Below are 23,649 nucleotides of genomic sequence, written 5' to 3' on the forward strand. Positions count from 1 at the left end.
CTCTTGTGCTATACAAATAAATATTTGAAAGTAAATATGCATATAAATATTATTCATCAGTCAAAACACTCTCTCCTACAATTACCAACCACCACTGATTGGTTTGTATTCACACAGCTTTTTTAATTGTTTCCCATCTGAATATTGCTGCTAATAATCTATAGATTTACCTTTAGTAGATAGATGGGGATGTTGCTAAAATCCACCGGCAGTTTTACAAGGAAGCGAGCTGAGAATTCCCCCGTCTATAAAACAAAGAGAAACATGATTACTAGAATGTAATATATATTAGTTTATTTTGCAATCTAAGTTATTGCGCGCATTTTGCCTGCAAGAGACCCCAGGATTATGAGTCAAAATGTTTGACATCAACACGGTAAAGACATGATGAGTTTAGAGGTAAATGTAACCTCAAATAAACTCAGTGTGACTACTGGGCTGTATTTTGACAAGTATTCTGTAACCCTTTGCAATGGTAACATTACCATTTTAAAATCAACTATGGTAAATAACAGTAGAAAAAAAGTCTTCCCCTGGATATTTCTCCCTCTCCTGCCATGCATTCTAGCCTCAATAAATACATTTCAACTACTGAGGCTGTATTCTCGTGTACCCCAGAATTGAGAACCCCAATCTTGGCCCCTGTCAGTCATTGTTAGAAGCTCTTTCCTTTGCACCAGGCCGTTAGTACCAAGAAAGCATACAGATAGTAGGTTTCTGTTTCCTTCTCTGATGCAATATGTGTCCTGGCTCTGTACAGATTGAACTGGATTATCATATTCATTTCTCAATGTTTAATATACATATGAAAGAAAATGAAGGTTAACATGAATTTTAAGTGATTTCCAGGTTTTATTCCATTTCCAGAAGTGATGGCTCCCATTTAAAAGGAATTCTGGAAAACAGATGTAAACATGAAAAAAATGAGGATTTTCCGTGGTGATTTTTAACGTTATGTATATTCTGTGATGTGAAGGATTGATTTTAGGAAGTAAAGACAAATTCTGAAATTCGAATTAATAAGGTTTACTAAGCATCGTAGGAAGGTTAAAACCACATACGACCAGACCCTTCCCCTAATATTTCCCATTCCACAATGCCCTCTGCATCCAGCATCCACAAGATCTAGAAAATACTTCTTTAATTCTAGTCTCAGTTTGTGATAGTGTTAGGTATGATCTAATCCATGCCCTTTGATTTAAATGGAAGGCTTTACAGTCAGCAGAATTGATCCATCTCTGCGTGTCATCCTTACAACCCATTTCCATGGCAACCAATGCATGCACAGTGGCAACTATTTAAACAGAGAATGTGAAAATGTGAAACTAATGTGAAAGAGACCTCTGGTCCATTTAGTGTGTCCTTATTAAAACTAAAAAAAAGGAATGTTAGAGCAGTCATTAGACTGAAATGATATGGGTATATTCACATTATAAGCAGTCTTTTTCTATTCCTTTCTTTTTTAGGTAAAAAATAAAATAGAACCTAAACATCGCAAATGTTGCATTTACTCAATATGTCCTGAAAGCAAAGCATTCAGGTGTCACTGGTGATTGATCTTGAACCACCTGCCCTGCTACCATTCGACCAGAAGGGCTGTGCCCACCAGACACTGGAGAGAGGCCAGTAAGCTGAGATGGGAAACAGAGGGAGGCAAAAGAAAACAGCAGACATTGTTAAATATATTTTAGATGATGGCAATTTGGAAGTTTGTAGTTTCAGACACAGTGTAAATATCATCTATCAATGTCTGCTTGTTTCTTTTTAAACTTTCCCTCTGCAGGTTGTGGCTGTCCCCATTCCTCCTCTACCCAGGTCAGACTTGCCAACATAGGAAAGTATGATATAATTAGGATATAAATATTTTAGTAGGTCACCCCCTGCCACGCACACCTCTCTCTTTCTCTGACTGCACTACACTGGGAGCATTATCAATTATCGTTATAATAAGGTAAAACATTTAAAACACACTCAGTAAGTTTCCAGGTAAATGTCAGATGATAGGACCTGATGGTGGGAATTTTACCCCCTGCATCGGAATGATCCTCATTGACTGCCTCTGCAAGCAAAGTATCAAGGGAAGCTTCAGGACGATTTACATTCCTATGGAGCATCCTGAATGATATGGCATAGTACAGCATTCTCAGAGGGATATCTAAAGCTGTCTCTGCCATCACAGCTTGCAGAGACAGCCTGCTCCCGCCTAGACCACTGTATATGTGCGTGTCTTGCTAATAAGGCATTGCGTATGTGTGTGTCTTATTATACATGTATGTGATTGTGTGTGGCTAATTAGAAACGTGCAAATTATGTGTGTAAGAGTGCTAGTCTGGGGTGTGACAGCAAATGTTTAGGCATGATCATTAGTGCGATTAATTAGGCATGTGTGCGATCGAATACTTTTAATTAATTCTTATTAATGTGTTCCTAAGTTTGGCCTTAGCCTCTAGCATGTAAGGACATTTGCCAAGTCCTAGGGTTAATGTAAAATGCTTTGGTTGTAATTCTTTATTTAATAGCAGTTGAGCTGCACACTTCAGCAGATACGTTCTGAGATTGGCACATTGAGGTGTACCACAAAACAGCAGGGATGTGGGCTCCGTGACACAAAACATTTATTAAGATCACGGCATGTGCTAACAACATTTATTTTAAAAAAAGTTAAAAGAACAAAGTGTTTGTGACAAAATTAAAATCTGTAGCCCTGCATTTTATCTAACTTTTTCTAAAATTGAAATTATACTCGGTGCAAGTGGAACCGTCCTCTGGGGGAACAAATTTCTAAAATTTGTGTTATTTAAGTCAAATATTTTAATCAAAACTGTGCAGAGATTGTGTAAAGATGTCTCCTTTTAGGCAATCCCCTTGCTGCTGGCTGTCATTATGGGACCTTCCTGGACTGAAGATATCCCTACACACGTTTCCCATAATCCTTTATGTTCAATTTGGCATAAATACACTGTGGAGTGTGGTTTCTTTGACACGCGTGTTATATCTATCTACAAATAGCTATGGGAGAAATGCACACAGAGGTAGATTGTGCGTACATTTACTGGCACAAGAACAGATCGAAAGAAAGCAAGACAGTAAAGAGATTGCCAGGTTAGTGGCAGATGTGGATAATTCCCTTCTGCAAAGTATTTGTGAAAACGCATGTATGAGTGCATATGGCAGGCAATTTGTACAAGATTGGAGAAGAGGAGCCATGACAAGATCACTTTCACTACAACTACTGGCACTTTTTGCAATCAGGGGGGATAGCGAGGCCAGTATCTTTAAACGTGGCTCTGTTAACTCAGATTCTAAGGCTTTCATGTAAACAGAGTTGTTCTCTGAAATGAGAATTCAAAGTTAATTTTAAATTTAAGGTCAAAATAGCCGAACTGAGAAAATTCTCTAATTCATCTACTCTGGCCTTAAATTTGAAATTCACATTGAATTCTCACTTTAGTGAAAAGCATAGATAGTCCCTACAGGAATGCTGGCAACTGGTTTGAAATCAGAGTTAAAGGGACTCTCCAGCCAAGCAGTTTTATTCACCTGGTTCCAGCGCCGGGAGCCTCGTGAAGCCGCGCCCCCTATTTCGTCAAAATGACGAAATAGGCGGGAGCGAGCAGGGAGCAATCAGACGCTTCCATTTGGAAGCGTCATTGCTCCCTTGTGCGCATGCGCAGCTTCGCCACACATGCGCACATACTTCAGAGGGCGGCATTCATGCTGCCCTCTGAAGTCCTGAGCGCACTACCGTGCATGCGCGCGGTGTGCGCGGCCGCGAGCTGAGCTGACTGACAGCTCAGCTCGCGGTCTTTGCCCGCCCCCCTCCTCTGCTGACAGGCTGGAGAGAGAAGGCGCGCACACAGTGCCTTCTCTCTCCTGCACACGTCAGACATATTTTCAAACGTCTGACGTGTACAGGGCCTTTTTAGGGCCCTGCATGGTGGTGGCCGTCTGAGTGACGGCCACTGGAGGTATTCCTATCAATCAATGTAAACACTGTATTTTCGCTGAAAATACAGTGTTTACATTAGATTGCCTGCAGGGAGCTATAGATCTGACCTGAACAAATACATTAAGCTGTAGTTGTTCAGGTGACTATAGTGTCCCTTTAAAGTCTAGGTTATAAAATGTATTCCAATAAGAAAGTTACAATTTTGATGTATTTATATTGTTTTCAAAATTATTTTCCTGAGACTCTGGGATTCTCTCTCTCCAGCAAGTTGTGCAGCAAATCCCCCTTTTTGTGCCCAGCACACATTTCCTTGTTCCTGTTGGGCAGTGACCAATAGAAAAATCGGCTTTGTGGACACAGTAAGAACATTTGGAACTTATAAAAACATATCTGAAAATAGATCCTAGTAAAACAAAATGACATTATTCAATAAACTACTGGATCTTTTACAAATTGTATCAATAAAATACTCACATAGTGATTAGAACAGAACATTCTGCAGGTTTTAAAGATTTGTTGTTTTATCTGGTGAAGTTTGAATTAATTCTCTCTTTATCTCTCACACAGCAGACAATGAACCTTTAAATTAAACACACTCTCCTGGAAAGGGTTACACCTTTGTTTCCAGAAAGTGTGTAGGGTGATGTGTAGCTGATATCCAGGGGAGGTGTGGCTGCAGCTACAGAAATAACGTGTTTTAAAGAAGAACTACAGGGTCAGGAACACAAACCCTGGCCCCCCTTTGTCCCCGTAAATATAGTAACGTCTTACTTTTATTCCAGTCTGCTGCTGCTGCTGGCTCTTCTCCTAATCTGCCTGCTTGGCTGACAACATCAGAAGCGATTCTCTCAGCCAATCACAATGCTTTCACATAGGAAAGCATTGGATTGGCTGAGCATGTCAAGGAGGCAGATCAGGGGCAGAGCCAGCACAAGCCAAACACAGCCCTGGCCAATCAGCATCTCCTCATAGAAACCCATTGAATCAAAGCATCTCTGCAGAGGGTGGAGACACTGAATGTCAGTCACATTGTGCAGCAGTGCCCCAGGAAGCACCTCTAGCAGCCAGTAGAGGTATCCCTAGGCTGTGATGTAAACACTGCATTTTCTCTGAAAAGACCGTGTTTACTGCAAAAAGCCTGAAGGGAATGATTCTGCTCACCAGAACAAATACAATTAGCTGTTGTTGCTCTGGTAACTATAGTGTCCCTTTAACTATTAAATAAGTATTAAAGAGTATTGAGCAGTGAGACTGCAGAAGCATGATCTATGCACCAAGAGTGATCATTAATGGGAAACTATAGTGCTAGGAATACAAAGTTGTATAGTACCTTCCACTCCTCCTCTGCCTATGCCAGCCGCAGGCAGGAACTAATGTGCATCTTTTCATTATTGCTTCAATGCTTTCCTATGGGGTTTTAGCTGACTCAGGATATCCTCAAGCAGAGTGTGAGGACATCCTGCATCAGGCAACGACCAAAAGTCTTCTAACCACCAGGAAGTGCCTCTAGTGGTTGTCTGGTAGAGGTGGAGTTAACCCTGCAAGGCAATTATTGCAGTTTCTCAATAACTGCAATAATTACAAATGCAGGTTTAAGGGGACAGGGCACACAGACACCTTCAATGAGCTGATGCTATAGTGTCCCTTTAAGCTAAAGTTGTTTTGTTGCCTAGAGTGTCACTTTAATAATTTTATGGCCATATATACTTACCCAGTTGTTCTTTTTCCCGGCATAGATCTCCATGTTCCCACCGTACTGAGGCTCCTCAAGCAGAGTCTGGTACTCGAACATGAGACGCGAGCTCTCACTGAGCCGGCTGCACTGATATTGGTGATACTGCTGGACCAGTTCCTTTACTGTCAGCAACAAGCATTCGGGATCGGCTGGGTTCCACTCTGACAAGCTCTGAAAGACACAGAGAGCATCCTTTAAGCAAAATCTAGACTGTGGGTATATTTCATGGCGCATGTTAGGACAAACTGTGAAATGGCACACACTAAACAAGGCCTCCACCTTGTGAATTAGAAGACTTTGGAGCAATCAGAAAGTACGTTATCTTGGTTACCATGGTGACTGCTTGACATCTAGACTGTTCCCCATATATTTCCATTCATTTGCATCATATATTGTTTAGTGTTGCACAGGGGGCAGAAATGACGTTAAACTGCAATATTTGTAACATATTCTACATGGGAATAGCTAACTAAGGTAAGAAACATTATCGTACATCTAGTTTAGTGTGTTTGTTTGTTTGCCTGCACTTACTGTATTTCCACAATGTAATGTGCCAATCTTTTATAAAGTAAAATGGTCTCCTTATCCAGATCCACAATGGGCTAAAGGTGTATATAGAGATCTACGTCATATATAGATATTATTCTCACTTATATAGTAAATGTGTTTATTTATATTAAAAGCTGGTATAAATAGGGTGTCAACTTGTGGATTATGAATTATTTATTTACTGCTTTGCACCTGGCCGCCAGATGAGGAGGTAAGGATCCTGAGGTGGTGTTACCTAAACTACAGATGTGGTGGACTCTATATCTCATGAAGCTTAGCCAGCCATTTGGCTTGCCAAGGCTCATGGGAAGTGAAGTTCGCTATTGCTGCAAAGCTGATGATATTGACCTGTCACTGCACAAAGCTCTTTGCAGCAAGTGATAGAAACATTGGGGGCTATTTACCCAAAAAATCATGTTCTGAAAAGTGGTGCAGTTAGGTAAAAGGTGAGGAGTCATTAATTGAATTACTGATGATCGCACTTTTTCTATTTTGTACTTTGCACCAATTTGATAAATCCCTTCCACAGTGTCAATGAAGGCTAACTAGATGTATTAGGCAGGGGCACCACAAAATGCGACCTCTGCAGGATACTGTCATGTAGTTGGAGAATCATAGGAGACGTGCTTAATCAATACCCAAGAAGATGGGCCGCAGGTCCTTATCCCTAATTTAGCCACACAAAGGGTTAAAGACCTAATAACAGTAACATTAAAAAAAAACACTGACTTTTTTATTTCAGAGACTCTTTGGTTCCCAAGTCCACCCAAGATGAGACACCATGCGCTTTTTTAAATTTATTGATTTATTAATTTGTACAGAAAATTAAAAAAAAACTAATTTTTTTAAAATAAACATATAAATATTTTTTCTCCACAAATCCACTATTTCTGACCCTTCACAAATACTGCTATAAATGACATCCCAACTTGGGTACAATGCTGATAATTGAATGACGACTCCCAGGAACCCTTGCTGTGCCCATAAATCACCACTTGTGAGATAAGCTCAGCACTGCTGTCGAATACACAGAATGTATATAAGTGGACATCATTCACTTCTCAGTTTGATGAGAGCATAAACCTGCAGAACCTGGGGAATTACAGCAAATGTAGAAACTACAAATGGACACATCTTTCTTATCATTTTAATTTATTGTTTTTGCATATTTGAAATAACTATCTACATGATGCATGTTTAACAGGATACCAGGAGAAGAATTTACCCCCCACTCCAAAAAGTAAATATATTTAGAAAATAAGATAAAGGAACAAGTAAATGTATTAGGAACACAAGCTTTAAAAAGTGTAATACAAATACAGCAGAGTGATAAAAGGCATCTGAGATGAAATGTTTGCTAGCCACACAGTATACAATGGGAGCTCTATAAAGTGATTCCAGGAATTGTTCTTTATAAAGATCTGAGAGGCAATCGTATCAAAGAGGAACATTCTGCACGGCTGATCGTTCCCTGTAATACTGGACTCGTTGGCCCCAAATTGTGATGACAAAAGGAGTGATACTTCCTGCTGCCAGTTCCTCGCACGTCACACTGACATCCAAGGATGCTGGAGGATAATCTCGCTATTTGCAGGGCTCATGCACGCTGCTCCTATTCTAAATAAGTGTGATCAGCAACACAGGTTCCACATTACACAATCCGTGACTCACAAAGACTGGAAATAAACAGCTGATGTCATCAGCCGCTGACTCATACACTTAACCCCTTTGTGCCAAAATGATGCTGGAGTTAAAAGGACACAAGCCTGGCTGGTCCACATACTGGACAGGATGCAGAGTTATTGAGTTTGTCTTGTTGTGAAATTATCCGCCATTTTTCCAGGGAAAAAAGTTACTAATCCCCAACAAAATATTACAATAACTTTGGCCAAGACCTGACGAATAATATGTTTGGTACAGTTCCAGATAGTGTGCATCCTTCACCATTGTGAATCTATACGGCCTTAAACATCGGATATAGTTATTGTTTCTGATGCATAAAGTTAAACATGCAAAATAACTGATTGCGTCCTAGGAGATAATCCTATGTTATATGTCTATGTAAGTTGTATGTATGCAAAAAAAGAGAAGGGGGAGAAGATATTTATATTCACTGCAGCAGGAATTTAGATTTTGGGGTGAAAATAACCAAAGGTTAAAAATTATCCAACTCCGCTATTTTTTCTATGTGTGCATTCACACAGACACACAAAGAAGCAAATTGATCTTAATATATTTCATTACTCCCAGCGCCATCGCTGTACTCACAGGAAGAGCTGACGGATCAGGTAAAAACTCCACATCTTCTCCAAAGATAAAATCCGGGGGTAGCTCAGGGTAATGTGCATTAAATATTATGTCCCCTGCAAGAAAAGTACAGGGAAATAGGTTTACAAAATGATATATACCGTAAGTTAGCATAAGCAAAGGTTTTAAAAACTATCACTAATTATTCCAGAAATGTTAACCCTTTGAGTGCCAAAGGGTCAAGCAAAGCTTTTACTATCCAGCTTGCATTCAGACAGTTCATATGAGATTTCTATATAAAAGGAAACAATTTAAATACCTTCAAACAAAGATTGTAGGTTCACAAGCCAGGGTTATAATTTGACTTGTTAATTTAATCATATGCCTGCTAAATCACACTAGACAATAGCTTCTCAAACTTTGTGACGTGGGGCACTGTTAGTTAATTATTGCCACATGCTATGAAGCAGAGCCCTATTAACAGTTTATTAGAAGGTCTTTATTGCCAAACCCCAGTCTTACCATATATCCCTCTTAGTTTTTTACCGCCCCCTCACCCCAGTTTGCTAATTCTTTCGTTTTTTTGTGCAGCCGACGGGTGGCGTATTTATTTAGGATTAAGATAAGGGGCAATGTCAAAAAAGGCAAGAAAGAAATTCAATAGTATTACGAGGACAACCATATAGTCTGTTTAGGAATACCTAGAAATACTTAGTCCACTTTACTGTGTTCTGATACTATTTTATCTGAGGACACCACCCGATGGGCAGACAGTACCCCTAACGAAAGCGGTGTATAAATAAAGGTAAAGTCTATTGGATCCCAGCAAAGAATAGCAGCTCATTTCTCCTGTACAGCATATTAGCCCACCTTCTAGTGAGGACGCAGTCGCAGGCCGCTGACCTGTCAACTTTTGGCCGGGGATAAGTACCAATGAAAGGGGTCATTTTTGCACAGAAAACTCACAGATCTCTGCATGGATGGTCCAGGTCACATTTCACAGTCACTATATGTATCTGACAGAAGGAGGCTGCTGGAGTCTCAAGCTCATGTCATATCATATCGCTGCAACCTTTTGCCCTAAATACCAGGAAGGAGCAGTTGCAGGGTATATGTATACCCAAGTAATCAACTCCAATGACAACAAAGTCTCTTCAGACCCTGCAGCTATTTGCAAACAACCTCTACATCCTACATAGAAACATAGACATAGAAACATAGACATAGAAACATAGACATAGAAACATAGACATAGAAACATAGAAACATAGAAACATAGACATAGAAACATAGACATAGAAACAAAGAGATGGGTTTTAAGACACTTCTTAAAAGATGCAAGACTAGGGGAGAGTCTGATGGCGGTAGGCAGGCTATCCCATAGGAAGGGAGCCGCCCGTGAGAAGTCCTGCAAGCACGAGTTGGCCGTACGGGTGCGGACAACGGACAGGAGGTGGTCACGGCAGAGCGGAGAGACCGAGAAGGGACATACCTATGGATCTGTGAGGAGATATAAGAGGGGCTAGAGTTGTTCAGTGCTTTATAGGTGTGAGTTAGTACCTTGAATTGACTCCTATAGGTTAGGACTCTATCAAATATTCTGTACTCTGCCCTTGGGTTTTTACGTCCAAGATGCATTATCTTGTACTTATCCACATTAAATGTCAGTTGCCACAACTCTGACCATTTTTCTAGTTTACCTAAATCATTAGCCATTTGGCTTATCCCTCCTGGAACATCAACCCTGTTACATATCTCAGTATCATCAGCAAAAAGACACACCTTACCATCAAGACCTTCTGAAATATCACTAATAAAAATATTAAAGAGAATGGGTCCAAGTACAGATCCCTGAGGTACCCCACTGGTGACAAGCCCAAGCATTGAATATACTCCATTGACTACAACCCTCTGTTGCCTGTCACTCAGTCACTGCCTCACCCATTCAACAATATTGGAATCCAAAATCCAAAGATTGCAGTTTATTGATAAGCCTTCTATGTGCAACAGTGTCAAAAGCCTTACTGAAATCTAGGTAAGCAATGTCTACTGCACCACCCTGATCTATAATTTTAGTTACCCAATCAAAAAAATCAATAAGATTAGTTTGGCATGATCTCCCTACATAATCAGTGTAATCTGATAACATGGCCAACTCAGATCTAGAACTATCCCAATTCCAGCCTGCTGCCTCACTACCATGCCAACTGATATGCCAATACAGCTCCAGATGTTTTTAATCAGCATAATAATAGTGAGAGGCTGCAGTGCAAAAACCAACACCACCAGGGGAATTACAGCAAATGGACACATCCTTCCTGGGGATGATTCTACAAATGTTTACTTTTGTTTGGCGGTTTGGGAATCTGTGATTACTATAGAAGTAGTAAACTCAGCATGCCAAATTATGCTACAGTTTTAAAACTGTAATCCACTCCTTGCAGTATTTGTTTACATTTAACCCCTTAAGGACACATGACATGTGATGATTCCATTTTATTCCAGAAGTTTGGTCCTTAAGGGGTTAAACCCTAGACATACTGGGCAAACCATCAGGACGAATTCATGAATCTCTTCTGAGTTAGTTTTCTTTAGATGTACTTGCTGTGTAGAAATTATTATATAAGGAACACAAAAGTCACCCATGGGCGCAGTGGTGAAAATGAAAAATATTGCTGTTTTGTAGAAAGTGCAATATTCACATCAGTGTTAATTTTGGCGGCACATTTTTATTATAGTTTTAGTCATAGTCTTTTGACTGAAAAGGCATTTTAGTTTTAGACGTATTTTAGTCATCTGAATTGTTTTAGTTAAAGTCGACAAAATGTACACTGGTTTCCACTGCAGGGTTAAACACACCTATAGAGTATGTCAGTATGACAGCCACTAGAGGCACTTCCTCTGCACGGACCATGTAAAACCAAGTCACATGACATTGAATGTCACATGACATTAAATGCAATGCTTTCATATGTGCATGCGCAACCGTTTCTAATACTCCTTTCTGATGGCACAGTGAGAGGTGGCACAGGCGGCAGCACCAAGGTAATCTCGGTGCTGGATGGAGAAAAGATAAATATAGACAAAAAGAATAAAGAGTGATAAAGGAAGGATGGATACCTTGTTGGCAGACAAAGCAATCTGCCAAGCATTCCACACAAAAAAAAAGGAAATGGGGAAAAAAAAAAAAAGCTTTCTACTCAAAATGGGGGAGGAGTGCAAAAATAAGCTGCAACTAAAGCACTTTAGTGAATACAGGTTTTGTATTCCGAACGCTATACTGTTCCTTTAAATGCAAAACTGAGAAAAAAAAAAAAGGCCTTTTCTTTTCTTTTTTTTATATTTAAATATGTTATGTACAGTTGCAAGAAAGAGTATGTGAACCCTTTGGAATGATATGGATTTCTGCACAAATTGGTCATAAAATGTGATCTGATCATCATCTAAGTCACAACATGCCATGTTGCCATGTTTTTATTGAACACACCATGTAAACATTCACAGTGCAGGCTGCCATGTTCCTGTAGTTTTATATATTTACACTGCAGGGTTTAAATGCCAGTAGTGGCTGTCATAATGATCGCCACGAGATGCGCTTTCGCAGAAATAGCCAAAAGAAAATCAGCTATTTCAATCAGATGCTCATAGAGAGCATTTTTGCTGTGCATGCGCACTAGCCTCCCAAGGCAATGGGAAAGGTTGGTGACCTCAGCCAAGGAGGCTGTCCTAGCTTGTGGACAGAGCAGCAAGGTGTTGGATACAAGTTACCTGAAACTAGTTTTGAACCCTAAACTGTGACTTTGACAATATAGCATTAGCAATACTCAGTGTTCCTCTGAATGCCTGCCTGTAATGTTTCTTCAAACAGGAACCGTTGCTGGAAAAAGGAAGAAAACTGAAATATACATTGGAAAGGAAAACAAAAAGAAACAAAATGTACCTTCAAAATCCCCTATTCTTGCCCTGTTGGATAACTGTTTTGAACCTATTAGATCAACATGTTGCAAAAATAACTTCCTTGTCAACTGAAACATAGTTCAAAGAGGTCACATTCTTCATGGCCAGAGAGCTGATACCAGTCTTAGATAAACACCGAATGGGTCATTCACTCTCCCAAAAACTTGTTTCCTGCTTAGAACAAAGTTTCATAAGTCCAATATTTCCAATGGCCAAAGGCACCCGTTCTGGCTGAGATTAGTTTTCCAAGGGCAGTTGGTGTTTAGCTTATCATGAGGTTTCCAGAAGCCCTCAATGGCATTATTATCCAATAATAAACAGTTAGCGGTTATGCTACATTTTGATATGACTTGAAATTTTCTGCGTATGAATTATTGCATGGACGACCCTTGCATCAGTCTAGTGGGTCGTTTTTTTTTTTTGTCACCAATGAAAGCTGATTATTATTGGCACATATGTTATTAAGCAGCACTTTACAATATTACAAAGTGGGAGTGGGTTAACAGCAAATGGGGCAAAATCTAACAAATTGTGACAGGAATTAGAGGGTACTGAAGATATTACAATCTAGAGGAGATGGTGTATAAAGTCACAGAAAGGGCAGCATGGAGGATACAAACTGTGTAAAACAAACCTGTTCCTACTACTTTAGTTCCCCTTTCCCTAGTTGTTTCAAGGTGTGTGTGTGTGTGTGTGTGTGTGTCCGTTTGCCATAAAAGTATAGAAATTGAAGTTTTACTTATCTTTTTCCCTCGGTGCGGATTATCTCTCCGTCTCCCATGACGTCATAGAGGAGCATTGAGGATCCAATGGCATCCACTGTGAGCACAGCGCGCATGCATTCAAGCTTCCCTATAGAAAAGCATTGATTCAATGCTTTCCTATGGGGCTTTCACGTGACCACGTTTTACACTGTCAGTGCTGCGTAAGTGCCTCTTTTGACGGTCAGTAATAGCAGGTTTGTTTTAGGTGTCACCCCCTCTCACCCGTTTCCAGTAACAATATAAAAATAAAAGGTTTTTACTTACCTTTAGTCAAGCACCATCTGCTCTTCCACATTATAATCCAGCTCTCAAGCCGATGCTCAATCTGATGCCTCCTCATAGAGGAGCATTGGAAACTGATGCCCATACGTGCATCCCAACGTTTCACAGGAAAACATTAAATGCAATGCTTTCATAGACACATAGAATGTGACAGCAGATAAGAACCATTCGGCCCATCTAGTCTGCCCAATTTTCTAAATACTTTCATTAGTCCCTGGCCTTATCTTATAGTTAGGATAGCCTTATGCATATCCCACGCATGCTTAAAAGGGACACTATATAGTCACCCAGAAGCTCAATGAAGGGGTCTGGGTGCAATGTCCCTCAGGTTTTAGCCCTTCAGATGTAAACATAGTTTCATAGAAACTGCTATGTTTACATAGCAGGGTTAATCCAACCTCTAGTGGCTGTCTTCCTGAGAAATGCTTTCCTATAGACAGTTTGAATGTGCGCGCGGCTCCACTCGGGAGATGACGTCGGCGGGGGAGGAGAGGTCACCAGCACCGAGGGAGCCCGGCGCTGGATTGAGGTAAGCTGCTGAAGGGGTTTTAACCCCTTCAGCAACACGGGAGGGGGACCCTGAGGGTGAGGGTCCCCTGAGGAATATACAGGGTCAGGAAAACGAGTTTGTTTTCCTGACACTATAGTGATCCTTTAAACTCCTTCACTGTGTTAACCTCTACCACTTCAGCTGGAGGGCTATTCCATGTATCCACTACCCTCTCAGTACAGTAATACTTCCTGATATTATTTTTAAAGCTTTGCCTCTCTAATTTAAGACTACGTCCTCTTGTTGTGGTAGTTCTCTTTCTTTTAAATATAAATATATATATACATGTTTCTTTAACCTTTCCTGGTAAGTTTTATCCTGCAATCCATGAACCAGTTTCCTATGAGCTTCTGTGTCATATGACTGAGTTGTACTCAGTCAGTGCAGTGGAGGTGCCTCTAGTGGCTGTCAGAATTAAAACTAAAAGGACCACTGCACGCAGATCACTTCATTGAGATATGGGTGACTATATTGTCCTTTAAGGGACTTCTTATAGGCTTAAAGACTAGGGGAGAGTCTGATGGAGGAGGCAGGTTGTTCCACAGGAAGAGAGCTGTTTGCAAAGCTAATCCTGGTCTTCATTCTTAACTGTCAAATGGATTTGTCTAATACTGGACCTGATGGTGGTTAAATATTATCCTTACCTTCTGAGGTGGCACCATGACGGTTTGTGCACATTTTCCCAATTCCAGCTTGTTCAATTTCCATGAATTGCTTATTCAGCGGGCACATGATACCAGGAAAGGACTGGGGGGCAATTGATTTAGTATAGTTTTACATGGAAACACTGCTTTGAAATGAAAAATATTGGACAATGAAAGAAACCATGGAACGATTTGCGGAAATAAAAAAATAAAAAAATAGAAAAAAATAAAGAGGGTTTATTGCCCATCAAGGTATCCTAAAACAGCAAAGAACATCCCGTAGAGAAGGGATCTCTACAGATACAGTCTGCCAAAGAAATACATTCTCCTCTCACTATCCACCACAGCAAAGGCTGCGGCTACATGAATTACAGCTGATGAGAAAATAAATAGTAAGGGCTCCCCTCTGACAGTTGTCTTTGACGATTAATGCAAGAAAAAACACACAGGAACCTTCTTCTTCAAACTAAACTTGGCTTAGCAACTCATCTCCAAATATAGGGCCGTTTCCTCTGCCATTTTCTCTGTTTGACTAGAATTTGTTTCTGAAGTTCTTAGTACCGCTATATTTAACCAGAACTTCCTGTGTTGAAGAAGAGGACATGAGACTTAAAAAAAATATATCTGAATCAAACAAATATTTTAAACTACTTATTAAGCAGGCCTTTTTCTATTACACATATTACAATATTCTGTAATTTTTCAGTATAAAATGCTGCAAAGAGGAGTATTTTAGCCAGTTACGCCAGAGGAAACTTGAGAACTAGCAATTCAAGTCAGAAACCGACCAATCATATTGTTCCGAGGTCAGTGTGAGTAATGACACCTCACTACAATATAGCATGCGCTAGATATCCTGGTATGTTTCTATAGTTGGCTTATTATCAAAATAAAAATATATTCAGGGCATTATCTCATGCAGAATGGCAGGGAAGATAAGACATTTTTTAATAGTAAAAAGGTCTCCAATACTAATAGGTAAGGCTGGTTATCTGCATTATGTGGGACCAGAACCGTGGCAGATCAAGAACATTAATCAGCGCTTTCGGTTGATCTGAATGCTCACTGCATGTAACCCACGGACCCTGATAGGAACATATCCTCTGCGGTGTCCAGTCCACAGTCTGCAAACCCTTAGTTTGTATTAGTCTGTCCAATATTCCCTGGCTTTCTCCTGTCAGTGTGTCCTGCAAAGTTGCAGCATCTTGGTGTTTCTCTAAACTGTATATAAGTCACAGTGACCCTCTCCAAACTTTCCTCGTGATCACAGCCTGTATGACAGTAACCAACCATTCTTTCTAATCCTAGCCTGTGCTGTACTGGGTTAGACCCTCACCAATCATTGCAATCCTACTCAGTGGTTGTACTATATGGTGAATGACCCTCACCATGCCATCCATCTGATCCTAAGGTGTACTCTCATGCCATCCATCTGATCCTAAGGTGTACTGTCCATGCTATCCATCTGATCCTAAGGTGTACTGTGCATGACCCTCACCAAGCTGTCTACTATATCATAATGTGTCTTGTACTGTGTATGGCCTTCACAATGCCATCTGGCATTGCCTGTAGCACTAGGGGACTGGACTTCACCAGTGGCTCCTACCTGTCAATCTAAGTCCACCTGAGACAGAGTGATCATTATTCCAGGTATAGAACACTGCCTCTCCCTGAGGGCTGAGTCAGTTTGTTGTTTCCTGTTTTTTTTTGCCTTAGACTCAATTGGCTTGCGACCTCTGCTTGTGGAATCTTTGTTATTGCCCTTTTGCTGCCTGCTCTGACCTTTGATACCGTGCCTGACTACTCTTCTGGATTTGCCCATGTCTGTTTCCTCGTACCCGGTTATTGTTCCTGTTTTAGCCCCCGTGCACAGATACACAGCCCAGGTAGCTTCTTACTGTGGGTTGTGTTTATCTGCAAGGGTGAGCATACATCCCTGCACTTCGGACTCCAACCAAGTTAAGCCCTGACCACACATTACCTTAATTAATTGTTGTCCAACATGGATACCAAGTATCGTGCTTGACCTGCAATGCCTTTCTACGTTTTTTTTTTTGTCTACTACGGTTTCATTGCTTAGGATATTTAAGTATTATCTAGTCTGTCTGTTCCATGCCAAGCCTTCCATCTATTCTACATTCTATTACATTGCTGGAGGACTGTCTTGCCAATTACTCAGAAAGTACAGTAAATGGGACATAATTAAAAATTTCAACAAGTGCTATTATTATTATTTATAAAGTGCCAACAAGTTCCATAGCGCAGGTGCAATGCGTGGACTAGCAGAAACGTATTTGTACCAAACAAGTTAGAGGGATTGAGAGCCCTGCTCAATGAGCTTTCCTACCATACCCTTACCACAAAAGGTAAGGGTAGGGTAGGAAAGTAGGTTGCTAGGATAGTATTCATTGAGGGCTTAGTGTTTTGTTTTGATGACAGCTGCAGGAAAGGAATCTGGGTGCGGGGAGGTAAAGCTGTTCACAGTTTAATTGATATGCTTCCTGAAGAAGTACGTTTTCAAAGACTTTTTGAAGGAGTGGAGATTTGGTGAGAGTCAGAGGGGAAGGGTGTTCCATAGGAACAGTGCAGCCCTAGAGAAGTCTTTAAGGTGTTACACAAGTAGTGTGTTCAGACAAGAAATGTCCAACCTCTGGCTCTCCACTACATGATATATTTAAAATGTCCATAGATCCAGGACTATCTTCATTAAGAATCGTAGTTGGACTCCAGCATCAACACAGCAACCATAGATAGGAGCTCAACAAGTCCCAGCAAGATATGAAATCTGCTGCTACCATCCCTTAACGGGGGTAAAAATAAAGAAGTCGTGTTCTGGAACACTGTATGAATCTGGCAATGAAAGGGTTTGGCGTACTTCGGCACAGAGCAATAAAACCATAATGTCTGGTATCACGACAAGGTCATAATACTAGGGGCAACAGTCATGGCAGAAGGATTACTACATTTTTTAACCCTATATAAGAAAAATAATAAATAGATTTTCATTACCCCTCACAAAAAAAAAACTATCAACCCATACAAGGTTCATGTCTATTTCACGGCTGTCATAGAAACACTTCATTCTGGGAAAATACACCGGTCTCTCAGTAATTAGTGCTTCAGCCTTTCTTGCGTCTGAGCCTTATGAAATGTGCTCAGAATAAGATCTAGCCCAGGATGTAGTAACACTAGGGAAAGATGGGCAAACCCACATTAATATTTTAATACTATTATTAAATTGCTGTAAGAAAAAAAATCAATCAAAAGATCTGCAACTTTATATAAGTAAATATTTGGTGTGAAGTTTACGTTTGCTATCCCACAATACAATCAATATCAACAGTAAACTAAAAACCAAACAGCAAAAGAAATGCAAGTAATAGAGTATAGAAACATGTTCGATACACTGGTAAAAAATATATATATTTGATTTTTTTAATGTATTTAATTCTATTGTGGAAAAAAGAAAATAAATAAACCCAAGATATACAGGGAGTGCAGAATTATTAGGCAAGTTGTATTTTTGAGGATTCATTTTATTATTGAACAACAACCATGTTCTCAATGAACCCAAAAAACTCATTAATATCAAAGCTGAATATTTTTGGAAGTAGTTTTTAGTTTGTTTTTAGTTATAGCTATTTTAGGGGGATATCTGTGAGTGCAGGTGACTATTACTGTGCATAATTATTAGGCAACTTAACAAAAAACAAATATATACCCATTTCAATTATTTATTTTTACCAGTGAAACCAATATAACATCTCAACATTCACAAATATACATTTCTGACATTCAAAAACATAACAAAAACAAATCAGTGACCAATATAGCCACCTTTCTTTGCAAGGACACTCAAAAGCCTGCCATCCATGGATTCTGTCAGTGTTTTGATCTGTTCACCATCAACATTGCGTGCATCAGCAACCACAGCCTCCCAGACACTGTTCAGAGAGGTGTACTGTTTTCCCTCCTTGTAAATCTCCCATTTGATGATGGACCACAGGTTCTCAATGGGGTTCAGATCAGGTGAACAAGGAGGCCATGTCATTAGATTTTCTTCTTTTATACCCTTTCTTGCCAGCCACGCTATGGAGTACTTGGACGCGTGTGATGGAGCATTGTCCTGCATGAAAATCATGTTTTTCTTGAAGGATGCAGACTTCTTCCTGTACCACTGCTTGAAGAAGGTGTCTACCAGAAACTGGGAGTGGAGCTTGACTCCATCCTCAACCCGAAAAGGCCCCACAAGCTCATCTTTGATGATACCAGCCCAAACCAGTACTCCACCTCCACCTTGCTGGCGTCTGAGTCGGACTGGAGCTCTCTGCCCTTTACCAATCCATCCATCTGGCCCATCAAGACTCACTCTCATTTAATCAGTCCATAAAACCTTAGAAAAATCAGTCTTGAGATATTTCTTGGCCCAGTCTTGACGTTTCAGCTTGTGTGTCTTGTTCAGTGGTGGTCGTCTTTCAGCCTTTCTTACCTTGGCCATGTCTCTGAGTATTGCACACCTTGTGCTTTCGGGCACTCCAGTGATGTTGCAGCTCTGAAATATGGCCAAACTGGTGGCAAGTGGCATCTTGGCAGCTACACGCTTGACTTTTCTCAGTTCATGGGCAGTTATTTTGCGCCTTGGTTTCTCCACACGCTTCTTGCGACCCTGTTGACTATTTTGAATGAAACGCTTGATTGTTCGATGATCACGCTTCAGAAGCTTTGCAATTTTAAGAGTGCTGCATCCCTCTGCAAGATATCTCACTATTTTTGACTTTTCTGAGCCTGTCAAGTCCTTCTTTTGACCCATTTTGCCAAAGGAAAGGAAGTTGCCTAATAATTATGCACACCTGATATAGGGTGTTGATGTCATTAGACCACACCCCTTCTCATTACAGAGATGCACATCACCTAATATGCTTAATTGGTAGTAGGCTTTCGAGCCTATACAGCTTGGAGTAAGACACCATGCATAAAGAGGATGATGTGGTCAAAATACTAATTTGCCTAATAATTCTGCACACAGTGTATACAGATAAATAAAAATACAAAACAGAAACAAAGGGCAAAAAACATTCCTATAAAATAATCCCATCCAGAACACCTGCGCAGATTTCCTCCAAGATACGGGATCAAGGAATCAGACCATCCAAAGGACTTTGAATAAAATCCTTTTGCGTTCTACTTCCTTATTTTATGAGGAATTAGATCTTGCCCAATTCTTGATGGTATATACAATCCAGACATGATCAGAACATCTGGATCAGGACATATGAAGTGTTTGGTGATATTATTCTCAAACTCTTGGACAGTAAACGGCCATAGCTGGCTGTCAGGTAGCTTAGAGTACCACTCTGTGTACAGGCATACGGTATTCTTACTATGGCACTATATAGGCACACAACCTATAAGAAGCTTACTATAATTCAGATCTTAAAGCATGTAAATACAGTACTAAACATATAAAAAAAAATATCAAAAGATCAAATATTTTGTGTCTAAGATACAGAAGAGTGTGCTATAATAAAAAATGGAAAGGGGGGAGGGCCTACAGATAACCAGGGATAACATCACTTTATGCCATGAACTTACCTGTGCCTGGCGCCGGCGCCGTTCCCCTCCTCGGGCCACACGGGCAGAACGCACAGCGTGGCCACATTACCTCGGCCTCAGGCCGCACAACCGAATAGATATTGCTTACCTTCGGTCCCGCAAACAGCTCCCTCTGCTGGTTCACGGGACGAACTGCAGTCCCTCTAAATAAAATATTATGCCATGACGTCACGACCTTAAAGCGGCACTGTCATGGCCGAATCCCGTTTTTGTTAACCCCCCTCCCGCCTCCACTACATCTAACTGAACCCCCATATGCCCCTAAACCCCCAGATTACCTAATTTTTATTCTTTATTTTCTGCCCCGATCTTTATTCAGGGCGCCGCCATCTTTGTGTGGGTAGGTGAAGTCCCTTTGGGACACGTCATCTGCCCACACTAGACAGACTGTGAGATTCCCGCACATGCCCAGTGAAACACCTGGACATGCGAACGGGAATTTCATCTATTCATTCATCAGACAGACGAATGAATGAATAGAAAAAATCAGACGAACAAACAAACACTGAATATCAGTGTTCGTTTGTTCGTTCAGTTTGTTACAAGGAGGGAGCTACCGGCTTGCAGCTCCCTCCTTGTAATATGTAAAGATAGAAGCGTCAGGGAGCAGTGTTCCCCGCCCCCCAGGACCCCCTCTCACTCCATGTGGGTCAATATGACCCCCATAATAGCACAAGGGAGATTAAAATCTCCCGAATGCCCCTACTCGCTATACCGTGAGTAGGGGCATGTCCACTAAACAGTGAGCAGCCTGTGGCTGCTCACTGTTTAAAAAATAACCTACTAAAGAACAATAAGGAGGGGGGGACCTACTGTCCTCCCCCCAGCCCCCACCTCTAAAAAGTGGGTGGGGGCCCTATATAAGAATGGGGGGGGGGAAACTACTGTCCTGCCCCCCCCGGCCTCCACCTCTGAGCGGTGGGTGGGGGCCCTAATAAACAATAAGGGAGGGGACCTACTGTCCTCCCACCCCCCCCCCCGGCCCCCACCCCTGAGCGGTGGGTGGGAGCCCTAGAAAAACAATAAGGGGTGGGGGGACCTACTGTCCTCCCCCCCGGCCCCCACTCCTGAGCGGTGGGTGGGGGCCCTAATAAACAATAAGGGTGGGACGACCTACTGTCCTCCCCCCGGCCCCCACCCCTGAGCGGTGGGTGGGGGCCCTAATAAACAATAAGGGGGGGGAACCTACTGTCCTCCCCCCCCCGGCCCCCACCCCTGAGCAGTGGGTGGGGGCCCTAAAAAACAATAAGGGAGGGGGGGGACCTACTGTCCTCCCCCCCCCCCCCGGCCCCCACCCCTGAGTGGTGGGTGGGGGCCCTAAAATAAACAATTAGGGGGGGACACCTACTGTCCCCTCCCCCACCCCCCGGCCCCCGCTCCTAGTCACCACCCCCCACCCAAATAAAACTATCCCCTACCTACCCCCCTCACCCTAAAAATAATGAGGGGGGGGATAAAATAACTAACCTGTAAACAAAAATTAAACTTACCATTTGGCGTCTTCTTTTTTCTAAAATCTTAATTTTTCAGCCCCCAAAAAAGGCCAAATAAAAAGCCATCATACCCGTCGAACTTAAAATAAAATAAAAAAAACGCTCTGACCAGCGGAAATGAAGCACACTTTGCTCCTCCACTGGTCAGAGCTGGTCACGCGGAGGAATCCTCCATAAGACAAAGAGTCCCTACTTATGATTTTAAAGAAAACTAAAGAAGACAGGAAGAAAAGAAGAACAGATCCTGAGAGAGGGGGAGAAGAGGAAGAGATTGAGGAAAGGTAAGTTCGGCATGACAGTGCCGCTTTAAAGGGACCACGTCATCTAGGCGACACAATGCTGTTTGGGGTTGAAGTGATGACGTGGACCAATGGGAACTCTTTTGAGCCTATTTAAGGCTTGGTTCAGCCTCCATTCATTGCCCTATCGTGGGTTCTGTATAGATCCTCGCTTTGTGCTCCTAGTGATATTTTGTGTTTGACTTCAACTTCGTATCAACCTTGTGATTTCCTGGTATCCTGAACCGGCTTCGTATTGACCTTGTGATTTCTGGTATCCTGACCCAGTGTCGTATTGACCTTGTGATTTCTGGTATCCTGACCCAGTGTCGTATTGACCTTGTGATTTCTGGTATCCTGACCCAGTGTCGTATTGACCTTGTGATTTCTGGTATCCTGAACCGGCTTCGTATTTGATTTGTGATTTCTGGTATCCTGACCCAGTGTCGTATTGACCTTGTGATTTCTGGTATCCTGACCCAGTGTCGTATTGACCTTGTGATTTCTGGTATCCTGAACCGGCTTCGTATTTGATTTGTGATTTCTGGTATCCTGACCTAGTGTCGTATTGACCTTGTGATTTCTGGTATCCTGAACCGGCTTCGTATTTGATTTGTGATTTCTGGTATCCTGACCCAGTGTCGTATTGACCTTGTGATTTCTGGTATCCTGAACCGGCTTCGTATTTGATTTGTGATTTCTGGTATCCTGACCCAGTGTCGTATTGACTTTGTGATTTCTGGTATCCTGAACCGGCATCGTATTTGACCTTGTGATTTCTGGTATCCTGACCCGACTACGCATTGACCTTGTGATTTCTGGTATCCTGACCCGGCTTCGTATTGACCTTGTGATTTCTGGTATCCTGACCCAGCTTTGTATTGACTTCGTGATTTTTGGTATCCTGAACCGGCATCGTATTTGCCCTCGTGATTTTTGGTATCCTGACCCAGCTCTGAGTATTTCTGTAATCCTGACTTTGATTTATCTTGACCCTGTTTCTTGCTGTATCAAAGAGTTAAGTCTGGCCATTCTAATGATCGGTAATACGTCTTTCAGATCCACCTTTTGTGGGTTTCCACTTTCTTGTGTGTTGGGGTAAGACTCTTGTGACACTTAAGTATTAGGAATTCAGGTTTGTATTTCTAAAGCTATACTTTTGGAATAAATGTTTAGGTCCTCGCCTCTCCTCTGTGAAGTGAAAAGGTGATTTTACTTATCTTTTCTCTACTGCCATGCCGGTATTGTTGAGCCTGGCCCCGCCTCCATGGCTGAGATCAATGATGATCTCAGCCAATCCAAAGCTTTCCCATATCAGTATCTCCTCATAGAGATGCAATGAATCAACGGGGAACGTTCAGGGCCCCATGCAGAGCATGGAGATGTTGAACGCCAGTGCAGCACTGAGATAGGAAGCACCACAAGTGTTTACAGTGCCTGCCCTGGAGGGACATGCTATAGACATAAGAACCACTAGTAATGCAATTAGTAACCAGCTGAGATAGACATACCGACAAATACATATGTAAGATACAGACATTACCATGCATCATTAACCAATCTTAGAGGATTAAAACTGTGGTTATTT

General features: G+C 41.5%; 1 protein-coding gene across 1 annotated transcript in view; it reads right to left on the minus strand.

The window, feature by feature from the left end:
* BABAM2 (BRISC and BRCA1 A complex member 2) overlaps positions 1-23,649 on the minus strand; it is a 259,581-nt gene that overhangs the window by 230,778 nt on the left and 5,154 nt on the right. Inside the window, exons 4-6 of the mRNA XM_063444100.1 lie at positions 8,502-8,596; positions 5,661-5,855; positions 171-245 (exon numbers count right to left, since the gene is read on the minus strand). Of these exons, the coding sequence (XP_063300170.1) occupies positions 171-245; positions 5,661-5,855; positions 8,502-8,596 (365 nt within the window). The remainder of the gene's footprint in view (positions 1-170; positions 246-5,660; positions 5,856-8,501; positions 8,597-23,649) is intronic.

This window comes from Pelobates fuscus, chromosome 2 (assembly GCF_036172605.1).
Source record: "Pelobates fuscus isolate aPelFus1 chromosome 2, aPelFus1.pri, whole genome shotgun sequence".
Taxonomy (NCBI): domain Eukaryota; kingdom Metazoa; phylum Chordata; class Amphibia; order Anura; family Pelobatidae; genus Pelobates; species Pelobates fuscus.